Source organism: Eleutherodactylus coqui, chromosome 4 (genome assembly GCF_035609145.1).
Source record: "Eleutherodactylus coqui strain aEleCoq1 chromosome 4, aEleCoq1.hap1, whole genome shotgun sequence".
Taxonomy (NCBI): Eukaryota; Metazoa; Chordata; class Amphibia; order Anura; family Eleutherodactylidae; genus Eleutherodactylus; species Eleutherodactylus coqui.
Window position 1 is genome coordinate 20,632,117 of NC_089840.1, and position 13,379 is coordinate 20,645,495.

General features: G+C 46.4%; 1 protein-coding gene across 1 annotated transcript in view; it reads left to right on the forward strand.

Moving 5' to 3' along the window:
- Window positions 1-1,369: 1,369 nt before the first annotated feature.
- SAMSN1 (SAM domain, SH3 domain and nuclear localization signals 1) overlaps window positions 1,370-13,379 on the forward strand; it is a 37,832-nt gene continuing 25,822 nt past the window's right edge. Inside the window, exon 1 of the mRNA XM_066599119.1 lies at window positions 1,370-1,582. Within this exon, the coding sequence (XP_066455216.1) occupies window positions 1,526-1,582 (57 nt within the window). The 5' untranslated portion in view covers window positions 1,370-1,525. The remainder of the gene's footprint in view (window positions 1,583-13,379) is intronic.

Genomic DNA, 13,379 nt, shown 5'->3' on the forward strand with positions numbered 1-13,379 from the left:
GCCCCCAGGCTGCGGCGGGCACTGTGTGGTATTTATTTAAAAAAAAAAAAAAAAAAAAAACCCTGGTGTGGCTGGGCACGTCCTGAACTAAGAACTCTGGGCACGGACTGATGGAGCAGGCTTGGCCCCCAAGCTGCACTGGGGACCCAAAAAAAAAAAAAAAAAAAAATTTTTTAGTTAGTTTTATGCCAGTTGGCTCGGTCTTTCTGTTTGAATTTGCTTATTTATGTTGCTATTTCAGTTATTTCTGCTGTTTATGTTATTGCTTACATTTGTGTTGTGTGGGTGCAGTGCGGTACGGCTGGACCTGGAGTTATAGTTTACAGGGTTTATGTAGTTATAGTTTACAGGGTTTATGTAGTTATAGTTTACAGGGTTTATGTAGTTGTAGTTTCCTTAGTTTTATATTTTAGGTATATAGTTGTATATTGTGTTATATGCTGAGTGTGTATGTGTGTGGGTGTGTACGGCGGGGACGAAACCCGGATATGGACATTTACTTTGTTTATGGATCACGGACTGTGGGGGAAGGGCCTTATATTGATTTATATGGTTATTCTTATTGTTACAGTTTGTCTTTGTTGTGTTTTTTACTTTTATAATAAAAGATCTACAGGATGTAACTCGAGATCAGTAAAGAATAAGTAATGTATGTCCACAGGGACACCACCAGCAGAATAGTGAGTGCAGCTCTGGAGTATAATACAGGATGTAACTCAGGATCAGTACAGGATAAGTAATGTATGTCCACAGGGACAGCACCAGCAGAATAGTGAGTGCAGCTCTGGAGTATAATACAGGATGTAACTCAGGATCAGTACAGGATAAGTAATGTATGTACACAGTGACTCCACCAGCAGAACAGTGAGTGCAGCTCTGCAGTATAATACAGGATGCAACTCAGGATCAGTACAGGATAAGTAATGTATGTACACAGTGACTCCACCAGCAGAACAGTGAGTGCAGCTCTGGGGTATAATACAGGATGTAACTCAGGATCAGTACAGGATAAGTAATGTATGTACACAGTGACTCCACCAGCAGAACAGTGAGTGCAGCTCTGGGGTATAATACAGGATGTAACTTTCTTTCAGTACAGTATTAGTAATGACATATATTTGTCATTTAAGTTTGTATGTAGATTCATTCTATATGTAAAATAAAGGAATACAATGTAGAATACTACAGTAACAATACCATAGTCGCACGCCGGGGTGTTATGTAATGGCCGTCCCTCCCCGGGCATGATGTCATACTAACCACAAAGCTAATCATTGATCAGAATTGTATCTTGTGACCAGGAATACAAAAAAATGTTATTAATTACACTGAAGTGTGACGACTTTCATGAACGGAACATCAGGCTGACAGGAAGGTAGTCATTGCACAACAGCTGCTGGCACGGCGTGGTCGCGGTGCTGTCACATCCTCTTTGTGTAAGCTTGAGGTAGTGGGCAGCTACACATCCTTGCATGCCACGCTCTGCTCTCCGTGAAGCCGGTACCTTGTACCTATTTCAGGCGCGATGCTAAAAAGAAAGACGTCAAATGTCTCCGACAAAGAGAAAAGCCAGAAGCCGAAGGTAAGACCCAAGATACGTATTCCAAAAAGCACAGTACATTATAGATGCAGCAGAGCTGAACTTATCGCACGGCTCTTTTGGTACCTTAACAATAACTTTAGTGGCAGTCCTATGTAAAACCCACCAGTGGGAAGATTTATCAAAACAAGTGCAAGAGTAAAGCGGAGCAGTTGCCCATTGCAACCAATCAGGTTTCAGCTTCTATTCTCTCCAGGGCCTCTAGACAATGCAAGATGGAATCTGACTGGTTGCTATAGAGAACAGCTTCAAGTGTTTGATAAATCAACCCCATCGTGTTGTGCCAAAGAACAAACTCAGCTCTGCTGGATTTTTATGATCGTTCCTGTATAGTTTTTGCACTGTTTCACTATTTCCAACCGTCGCACTCAGCAATGTAGGTGTAGGATAAGTAATACCGTCCAGTGTGAGAGCACAGATAACACATAGTATTATAGCATGAGGGGTGCCCAATGACAAACTAACCTGTGTAGCATCTGCAGAAACTCAGCTCTGCTGCATCTGACACTCCCGCCGGCTTCCCCTGTGCGAATTAGATCTGAGTGTTAGTTATTGCAGGTTTGCTAAAGATTTAAGCACAAATATTTTCTTTATGTGATTTTCCATATTTGTGACAGCAGTGGGAGTTTAACTCTTCCAAGACCAATGATTTGTATTTTTTTGTATTTTTTTCACCACCTTCCAAAAATCTTAGCTTTTTGTTATTTCTGTGTTCACCTATGCGGCTTGTTTTATCATAATGTTCTGAATAATCTTTAAAAAATTGAGGTGAAATGGATAAAAAGCACAATTGCGTCATTTTTTGAGGGCCTTTCACTTTTCAGGCTTTCGTGGTGTGGTAAAAATGGCATGTTCACTGGTTTGCTGTGGGTGAGTATGAGGGCTTATTCACACGGGCATATATTGGCCACCGTCTTCATGGCCGGCCAATATACTCTACCATCTGATACATTGGATTCCAATGCATCAGATCAGATGGACGATGTTCTGCCGCGTAAAAGCGCCCAGCCGTAATGCGCTCCATATGTGCTATCTAGGACAGCCGGGCGCTTTTACGCTGGCCAGGAAAGATAGTTCAGGAACTATCTTCCTGGGCGGAATACGTCAGCCACTGCCATAGACTCCTATGGGAGCCTATGACAGCTGCCAAGGAAGGGAGGCGGGAGGGAGTTTAGCAGCATGCCTGCTAAACTCCCACCCCCTTCCCTCCTCCGCTCCGCCCTTGCCAGCTGTTTGCAATCGCAGGGGGCGGGAGCTAGTTCCTAAACTCCTGCCCAACCCCTTCCCATTGATAGCAGCCGACAAGGGGTGGAGAGGGGGTAGGAGCTTTGCACACTAGCTCCCACCCCATCCCTCCCCTTGCCAAGAGTTGGTGAGGGGGCAGAAAGAGGGAGGCAGTTTAGCAGAGCCCGGCCTTCGTTTATTTTTTTGTTTTACTACTTTTAAAAAATTTTAAAAAACTTCTTTGATCACTTTGTATTGTTTTTTTTAGGGAAGATGTGGTGACCAAAAAGCGACGCAGTTCTTGCATTTTGTATTTTTCCTTTTTTTTAAATACACGATGTTTCCTGTGAGATAAATAGTGCAACATTTTAATAATTTGGACTTTTAGTGCTTATTCACACAAACGCATTTGCGCTGTGTATTACACATGCAAGATTTGTGAGCGCAATACGCAGGGAATAGAACCCGCTGAATACAATGGCTTCGGTCAGACGCTTTTTTGCACGCACAAAAATAGCACATACTAAACGAATAAAACGTAATTGTGCGCCCTTGCATGTTTCCTCGCTGACACAATTGCGCAGTGCATGCACGCATGACGCCCATCACATAAATACACAGCATAAATGTGCGTGTAAATATGCTTACGCCCGTGTGAAGCTGCCCTTATACACAATGTTGATACCAATTAGGAATTTTTTTTTTATTACTGTTTAAATTTTTTATGGTAACAATTAAAAAGCTGTTTTTTTTAAAGTAATAATTTTTATTTTTAAATATTAAAAAAAAATTGTCTCACTTCGGGATTCGAACTTGCGATCACTTGTACCAATATAGTGCTTTTAATGGGGCTTTAACATGGGGCAAAATATTCTGTAGGTCTGGAACAGGCTTCACTCCTGAGCGCACTCCGTACACCCCCCATGACCGCATGACGGATATTTACATTATGCAGTCATGTAGAGATGAAATAATAAACAGGGATATCCTTACCCCTCCGCAGCCGCCCGGACCCATCGCTGCAGCCCGCTGCACTCCCTGGGGTTGACAGATGATCCCAAAGGAAATCACATGACCCCTGCAGCCAATGAGAGGCTGCGGCGTCACGTTCTTGAACTCCTGGCATCATGACGCTCAGGATGTGAGCGCGAATTCCAGAAGAGCGGATGGTGACGCTGCAGGTCCTATAGGAAAGGGGATTGTCCAGTAAGCCGACAGTAAATGCCTATGTGGCAGGTTTTATAGTATGAGGAACATGATAGAAAAGGGAAGAGTTAGTCTAAATGTTGCCGTTAACAAAATATTGTGGTGTATCTATTATATGTGTTACTTTTGTGGCTTTTTTATGCAGCAGTTTGCTCGAAATTGTGTCTAAAAATACTGCAGTTATGCAAAACTGGAATGAAATTCTACATTTCTGCAAACTGAGGAGTTTTTTAACATGATTTATAGCAAATTCAAGAAAAAGCCACATAAAGCCAAAATGTGTAAATACCCTTAAAGGGGTTGTCTGCTCGTTTTTTCACTATCCTCTAGTCATCAGTAGTTAATAGATGGGGGTCCATCAGCCGATCGTCCGGCCCGTTGTCCATTGCAGCGGACATTGTTATAAGCGGATAGGGGAAGAATTACCAGGCCGGCTTCACTGCTACTGAAATCAATGGGAGTGCCACACTGCTATGGCACATACAGCTCATCTGCTGGTCAGGACGTCACATCCAATCTTGAACCTGTGATTATTAAATCGCTTGTACTATATCCTGCAATACTACGGTATTGCAGTATATAGCAATTTTTGATTCTGCTTATCAGGCATCTATGCACGGCAGCCTTGGGAGCCTTCAGTAGGTTTGGGGCTGCCATGCTAGCCCATCAGCACCTACAGATCACATTTCTGGGGGTGCCAGAGGCAGGCAGGAAGGGCCACCCACCTGCTGACTGCTTAGACACACAGTCAGCTTTGACCCTGCAACATCCGAAACAGTAAACTGCTGCGATTAGAGCTAATGGACATGGCTGCAAGAGAATGCAACCTGTCCGAGGACAAGAACGATCCTCTGTAACATTTGTGATTTAAAATCTCCTATTTGGTGTTTACTCTTAGCAATGTGTCTCCATGGCGACAGACTACAAACAATCTCTGTGTAGTCTGGTAGTGGGTTTCAGACAGGGTTGGTGTTGCTCACCAGAGAATCTTATATTGGGCCTTCTGCTAGGACCCCATATACCTAGTAGAAGGCAACCCCATTTAGAGATGACTTTGGAGCCAATCGGTCATCACTAGGGTCTATTTCTTAGGCCGGGTTCACATCTGTGCCAAATGTTGCATTTAGACCCTCCGGCACTTTCATCCAGGACAATGACAGACAGCATAACCGAATCTAGATGTACCCCATTATAGTTAGTGGGGTCCGTTTGGCACCATTCACTTCTGTCATAAGACGGATCCAGCTTTACATTCTTCTATTTTCATGACGGAACATAAAAATGAAAACCATAATGATGTTAACTCAACCTTAACCTATTAGACCTAATTAATGACATGTCCTTGTGTGGCCGATGAAGCAGCAAAGATTAAAATGCATTCAGGGTGCGTTCACACATTGCAGGAACACGGCAGATTTTCCGCAGCGGAGACGTTTACTATTAAAGTGAGTGAGATTAAAGAAAATGCTGCTGACATGTAAAGGAACACAAACACTGTGGATTTTCTGCCCCCAATGATTAGACATTTTTCCCCGGGGCTGGGACAAGGTGATTTGGTGCCCTAGGCAAACCATTCTCACCCCTCTCCGGGACATCTGTAACAATGAGGGCTTCTATCACTGATGGAAGAGCTCATCGTATAGGAGGTTAAATGTCACACAAACCAAAAAATAAAATAAATGATGTCGCTACCATTCACCCTAGGCGGTCGCCTATACTCACCTACCCCTAATCCCTGCCCTGTATGTCCCCTATGCTGTGGATAGGAGATAAGTGTTGCTAATGGGAAAACGGATTTTAAAGTAAATGTGCATGTTCTATGCAGCTGGGTGGTGCAATTGTTTCCTTTCACCTAATGTAGAGCGGACAACGGGATCTTGTAATGGGATGTCACCAGGTGCAGAGCTGACAACAGGGTCTGGTAATGGGATGTCACCAGGTGTAGAGCTGACAACGGGGTCTGGTGGGGGGATGTCACCAGGTGTAGAGCTGACAACGGGGTCTGGTAATGGGATGTCACCAGGTGTAGAGCTGACAACGGGGTCTGGTAATGGGATGTCACCAGGTGTAGAGCTGACAACGGGGTCTGGTAATGGGATGTCACCAGGTGTAGAGCTGACAACGGGGTCTGGTGGGGGGATGTCACCAGGTGTAGAGCTGACAACAGGGTCTGGTAATGGGATGTCACCAGGTGTAGAGCTGACAACGGGGTCTGGTGGGGGGATGTCATCAGGTGTAGAGCTGACAATGGGATCTGGTGGGGGTATGTCACCAGGTGTAGAGCTAACAACGGGGTCTGGTGGTTGGATGTCACCAGGTGTAGAGCTAACAACGGGGTCTGGTGGTTGGATGTCACCAGGTGTAGAGCTGACAACGGGGTCTGGTGGTGGGATGTCACCAGGTGTAGAGCTGACAACGGGGTCTGGTGGTGGGATGTCACCAGGTGTAGAGCTGACAACGGGGTCTGGTGGGGGGATGTCACCAGGTGTAGAGCTGACAACGGGGTCTGGTGGGGGGATGTCACCAGGTGTAGAGCTGACAACGGGGTCTGGTGGGGGGATGTCACCAGGTGTAGAGCTGACAACGGGGTCTGGTGGTTGGATGTCACCAGGTGTAGAGCTGACAACGGGGGCTGATGGGGGGGATGTCACCAGGTGTAGAGCTGACAACGGGGTCTGGTGGTTGGATGTCACCAGGTGTAGAGCTAACAACGGGGTCTGGTGGTTGGATGTCACCAGGTGTAGAGCTGACAACGGGGACTGATGGGGGGATGTCACCAGGTGTAGAGCTGACAACGGGGTCTGGTGGGGGGATGTCACCAGTTGCAGAGCTGACAACAGGGGCTAATAGAGGAATGTCACCAGGTGTAGAGCTGACAATGGGGTCTGGTGGGGGGATGTCTCCAGGTGTAGAGCTAACAATGGGGTCTGGTGGTCGGATGTCGCCAACCAATCAGTACAGACATTGCAACACTTTTGGACCTTCCAGAATCCACTGTTGACAATGTTGTTGAGAAATGGAAATCATCCAATGTGTGCGGTGCGGCCACGCTCAGGGAGACCTTGTAAACTGGCAGAATGTGGACAACAAAGCCTTGTAGAAGCTGTGAAGGCATTCAGGAGGTCTCACCGGCCATTGGGACATCCATTAGCACCAGACCCATCTGTGGGGAAGTGCATGCGAAGGGTTACCATGGATGAGCGGCTGCACACAAGCCCAGCATCATGGCAGTGATTGCACAGAGGCGCCTTCGATGGGGCTTCGAGTGTCATTCTTGGACTATAAATGAGTCAAAGCAAATATGGACTGCTGACGCACATGCTCTCCTGGCGACCATCTTCCAATCGGATGGTCGCACTTGGGGTGTCGGTTGATTGGAGAGCGGTTCCTACGTGACTGCATCATCCCAACAGTGAAGTCTGGAGTAGGTCCTGTTATGGTGTGTGTGTGTGGGGGGGGAGGTGTACTGGGAAGGACTAGGGCCACTGGTTATAGTGAAGTCCACCATCGACACCAATGGCTGCAGAGACATTTCGCACAATATGGCATTACCTTCAGGTCCGTGTCTCTACCAACATGACCGAGCACCATGTCATACAACACGCAGTGTTGAGGCTTGGTATGAGGAGCAGAATGTCTGCAAGCTTCATTGGCCGGCCCAAAGTCCAGATCTCAATCTCATCAAGCATCTTTTGGACAAACTAGAACACCATATCCTTGCATGCCCAATGCATCCATCATCCACCACATCACTATCTGAAGCTCTCCTTGACGAATGGAGGCAAAACCCACCACACATCTATGGGAATTTGGTGGAAAGTATACCTGGGGGGGTTACTGCGGTCATTGAGGCCAAGATTTGAATAAAACCAAATTTCCTCACTTCTATGCGTGTCCCAATAGTTGTACATGATGGCAGTTACAGAACACACTATGCAGAACGCCTAATTCCACTTACCCAGTAAGGAATAAAAAAAAGTCAACTATACAAGTCAACAACATAATAACATCAATCTGCGAGGGCAGCAAAGTGCTGTTTTGGAAAAAAGACATCATGTATTTGCAACGTATTGCAGATTACATATTTCCTAGTTACATTGTATAAATCTGTCACTGTTTTATCTTCACAAAATGTATCTTCCAAAAGTGTATAAAAAAAAAACTCTTGAAGCATCAGGATCACAAAGTCTATAAGCTTCCAGATATTAACTGCTACTGTTGAACTCAGAAAACATAAAACATGCAAAAAAAAAGAACTTTCTGTCAGTTTTATTATGTCTCCAAAGGTTCCCCTTGAAAGACAAGAGTGACCTTGATATGCTGAGTTGGCACATGCCAGTGAATTAATGGCAGGACGTAGCTGGAGGGAGGCTTGCAGAAACAAAACAGCGCCAAGGGCTGTGTTCTGCTCTGATCATTAACTAGATGAATCAAAGTGATACATCAAATACACTAATCTGGTGGTGGCCTTTTTTACTTTGTTCGAGACCTCTGATATGGAGAACTCTGCTGTTTTCTGTGTCTTAGAACAGAGCCTGCTGCAAAATAAGGGTGTGCTGAGATTCTAATCCCAGAACATGCAGCTTTCTTTTTTTTTTTTTAGCCCGCGTCTTGAGATGTTTGCCAAGTATGATAGCTTGCTGACACATCAAAAGCCACTTCTGTCTTTTTGGAGGCAAGCAGGAACAGAGATGGATGCCAATCTTGACAGTGGTAAAGATAATGAGTGAAGATTAGCCCCTTCTGCATCAGTGGGTGTCATCTTTAAGCAGTGCTGGCACTCAGACATCGCTGCCCCTCCAGGTCTGACTAGTATCGGCTAATGTGACATTGTAGGAAATACAAAGAAGAATGTCTTCTTTTAGGTTGCCCCTGGTTAAAATTATTTAGAGGGGGATTCCATCAGTTAAAGGGGTTGGACCACAATTGCAAGTTATCCTCTATGAACAGGATAGGGGATAACTTCATGAGTGATGGGGGTCTCGCTAATGAGACCCCTACAGAACAGTTGCTTCTTTCCCGCAGTGACCACAGAATGAAAAGAGCGCTGGCCAAGCATGTGCAGTCTGGGCTCCATTTATTTCAATAATACCTGAAGGGGTGCTGCTCGGTCATCTCCGAAATCCCATTGAAAGTGAATGGAACATTAGTGTGCCTGTGTGACCCTCCCCAATCTGCGAGTTATCCTTTTTCCTGTGGGTAGAGGCTAACTTGCAATCATGATTCAGCCCCATCAAAGAAGTTTTCCTATCTTATAAAGTGATGTAATATTGCTGGGATTTGACCTCACTTTATGTTTGGTGGGGGAAGGGGTGGGGGTGCTGTTCTCGAGATTGGTGGGGGTTTCACCCGGAAGATAGGGGATAACTTGTAATTGTGGTACAACAAGAGGTTTTGTGAGATTAGAAAGATATAGCTTTTCCCAGAAAGTGAGTGCGGCTGAGGTGTAATTCCCATCACATCCCATAGATAAAAGTGGCGCTGTTTCAGTGTGTAATAAGCCTCACTAGAATTCATAGAGCAAAGCCCCTGATGACTACCCATAATATTCACAGCAAACTAAACTCTGGTAATGAAAGAACAGCATGGAGATTTTTAATTGATGGTCGTATAGGGATGACCTGGGGTCCGTTCACACGCAGCCATATTCAGCAATGGGAAATCCGCACCAAAATCTGCATCAAATTCCACATCCAAAATCATGGCAAAATCTGCAGCATTGAAGTGAATTTGCAGCAGACAGGACCTCTTCAATTGAAAGGGTGCAATCAGCTGTGAATCGGCGTCAGAAGCCTTATAGCACGGGGGGGGGGGGGGGGGGGTCTCCAAGTCCCCCAGCAGGTTATGTTTTAAGGATCTCTTTAGAATTACACAAGTGATATAACGTTCTCAGTGCAGGAGGGATTACAAGTGTTCTCTCTGTATTGGGGGTCATTGAGGACTGGAGTTGAGAAGCTGCGGTATAGTAGATCAGAACATATAAGGCTACATGCACATGAGCCAGAATCTCGCGTGGGTTTTGTGTGTTGTAAAAAGAGTAGTTATTCACATGAGCGATGTTTTCCGTTATAGCGATGCTGCAAGGTTAAAAATCGCTGCATCAGGGGCGTAACTAAAAGGCTCAGGGGCCCTGATGCAAAACGTGAGCTAGGGCCCCCCTCTATTTGTATCTGTACCCGTACCCATACCTAAACCATGCTGTACAGAGGCGTAACTTGAAGCTCCTGGGCCCCAATGCAAAACCTGGAACGGGGCCCCCAACTATAATGCTTTATTCATAGTACTGGGCTCCCTATATGGAGAAGAGAGGCCTTATGGGCCCCCTAAGGCTCCTGAGCCCGGGTGAAACCGCATCCCCTGCACCCTCTATAGTTACGCCCCTGCGCTGCATATCCTATTTTGGGGCGTTCCCTCGGAACGCATCACCCATTGTTTTCAATGGGACATTGACAGACATCACATGGCTCTTACATGCCGAGTGGAAACACTTGCGATCCTCTGGCGCGCATGAAGCATGTGCCTGAGGATCGTACAGAAACACAGAAGTGATGAGAGGTTTTGAATGAAAAACACCTTGCATCTGCGTGTAAAACGCACGTTAGCAAGTTTATATAGAGCCAGGGGCATAACTATAGAGGGTGCAGGGGATGCGGTTGCACCCGGGCCCAGGAGCCTTAGGGGGCCCATAAGGCCTCTCTTCTCCATATAGGGAGCCCAGTACTATGCATAAAGCATTATAGTTGTGGGCCCTGTTACAGGTTTTGCATTGGGGCCCAGAAGTTTCAAGTTATGCCTCTGTGCAGAATGGTTTAGGTATGGGTACGGGAACAACTACAGATAGAGGGGGGCCCCAGCTCACCTTTTGCACCAGGGCCCCTGAGCCTTTACTTACGCCCCTGTATAGAGCCAACATATTCTGCGGCGCTTTAGTAATGCCCACCTTCCATTTGGATGTAATGGTTTCCTAAAATCCAAACACTAAAAATCGTAGAAGGCCATTAACGAGCAGAAGCTTTCTAAGGGAACGTTCACACATGGCAGGATTGGTGCCGATTTTAACTTGGTTTTTGCCATCAAATTTGATGCTGATTTTGCACCAATTCTGCTGCATGTGAACGTAGCAGAATATTGCTTCTCATGCCAAGTTTAGGCGGTGACTTAAGCTGTTTTTATAAGGAACTATCTTAGATCTTTCACAATCCAAAAGTACAATCTAAAAGAAACGGTCATTGTGGGGGAAGGGTGAGAAAATGTGCTTGTGGACATAGGTCTATTTATACAGGGGAGGTATTAAATGTATTGGATCTAACACAGACCCCCATGTAGAAGCAGACTGGACCTCCTTTGGCCTTCAGAACCTCAGCAATTCATTGTGGTGTTCGTCCACAGTTATCGGAGGAGCCAGGGTGCACCACAAAACAATTCCCACACCAGCCTGACAGGAAGGGGTCAGAGATTTATGCTGCTCGTGGCAAATTCAGACCTCCCATCAGCACGGTGCAACAGAAATCTGGATCCATCTGACCAGGAGATGTTTTTCCGCTGTTCAGTGATCCAATTTTTGTGCTGTTTTGCCCCCTGGAGTCTCACCTTTCTATTCCTCTTAGACACAATGGTGCAGGAACTGGTTGTCTGCTATTATATCCCCTCCGTGATAATGAATGATGAGTTGTGTGTTCAGACACATTGGTTGGAGCTCCAGCGTTGCATTTGGTTGTTTTTGACTGTGCAGGGCCTGTTCATCAGAATGATTCCTGACATCCTCCTGTGACCCCTTTTGGTGACAAGTTGTTTCCATCCCCAGGATCCCCTTTTGCTGGATGTTTTTCCTCGATCACACCATTCTCTGTAGACTCTCCACACTCTTACAAGAGAAAATCCCACACAGCTGGCAGTGGCATCCCGGCCCGGCTAGTCCAGCACCAAGGATCAGCCTTGTTGGAATCACTCAGACCGCTGGATTTTCCATCTATTGTGGATTCACACTGAAACTGATCCACGGAAAACTTATCACGTGATTTTATGCGGCACTCCGGGGTCACGGGGGGAATTCCCATACAGGGAAGTGTCAGTCGTGAGAGGGTCGGGGGTCGAAAAGAGTCATCATTCTGTATGCATTTTTAGAGTTTGTTGCAGAAAAAGCTTTCACGGAGATCCACATTAATCTGAGAATTAACATATATATTGAAGTATTGAGTCCCTACAAGCTTCTTCATATAACATGCTACGGCTCGGAAAATCAAAAAGATCTCAAAAGGAAGTGCAGACCCGACTGAGTCACCCTGGCCTACGGCGGAGATCAGAAATGTCTGCGCACCCGTTAGAATGGCAGGTGTTTGTCATGCTAAAACATACGGCAAAGATGAATCATTTCACATTTATTTCCACCTCCGATGTGACCCGTTATTAGTACAATTCTACTGAAAAACAAACTGAAATATATTAGGGTGGAAAAACTGAAAAAAACCCAAAAACAGTGTGGTTGCATAAATATGCACTTCCTAAGGCCGGCTGCACACGGCTGTGACGGCGGAGCCCGTCACGGCTCCCCCAAGAGACCCCAATACTTACCTCCGGATCCGGTGTCCTACGTCCCGCAAGACGCTTCGGCGTGACGCGCTGCAGCGTCATGTGACACGCCGGCGGTAGGCGGGGAAGCGGTTTCACACTATCTTCTGCTGTGCTACAGCGGAAGATAGCGTGACGGACGGCTTCCATTGACTGCAATGGAAGCCATCCGCACGTACACCCGCGGCAAATAGAACATGCCGCGGGTGAGGTCGGGTGATTTCATGGTGCGGAATTCCGCATCGTGAGCATTGAGCTATTAGGTTCAATAGAACCTAATAGCTGCGGGCAATGCGGCTGAAATCCGTCCGTGGGAAGGAGCCCTAAGGCTGGGTTCACACGGGTCGGATTTACAGCGGACATTCCGTGCAGAATTTTGCTAAACTGCTAATCCCAGGGTTAGCCAGCCATGTGGACAAGATTGGTCAAAAATCTCATCCACATGGGACAGCCAGTCCGTCGCGGCGAAGCCAGCATTAGCCGACGCTGCGGCGCGGATTCCCCGGCTGCATTGTGTCTATTTTTTTTTATGCTGCGGCCGCACCCCTCTCTATGGGAGCGCTGGCCGCAACGGAAAAGCATGCGGCCAAGCTGCTCCAAAACCCAGGGGTAAGTGCTGCGGGTTTTGAAGCTGCGCTTTCCTGGCGGATATCTCACGGTTTTTCGCTGCGGAAAAACCGCAAGATTTACGGCAGGATTCCGCCCTGCGTGTGAACCCAGCCTTCAACTAATGCTTTGTTGATGCACCCTTTGACTTTATGTCAGCATTTAGTCTATTTGG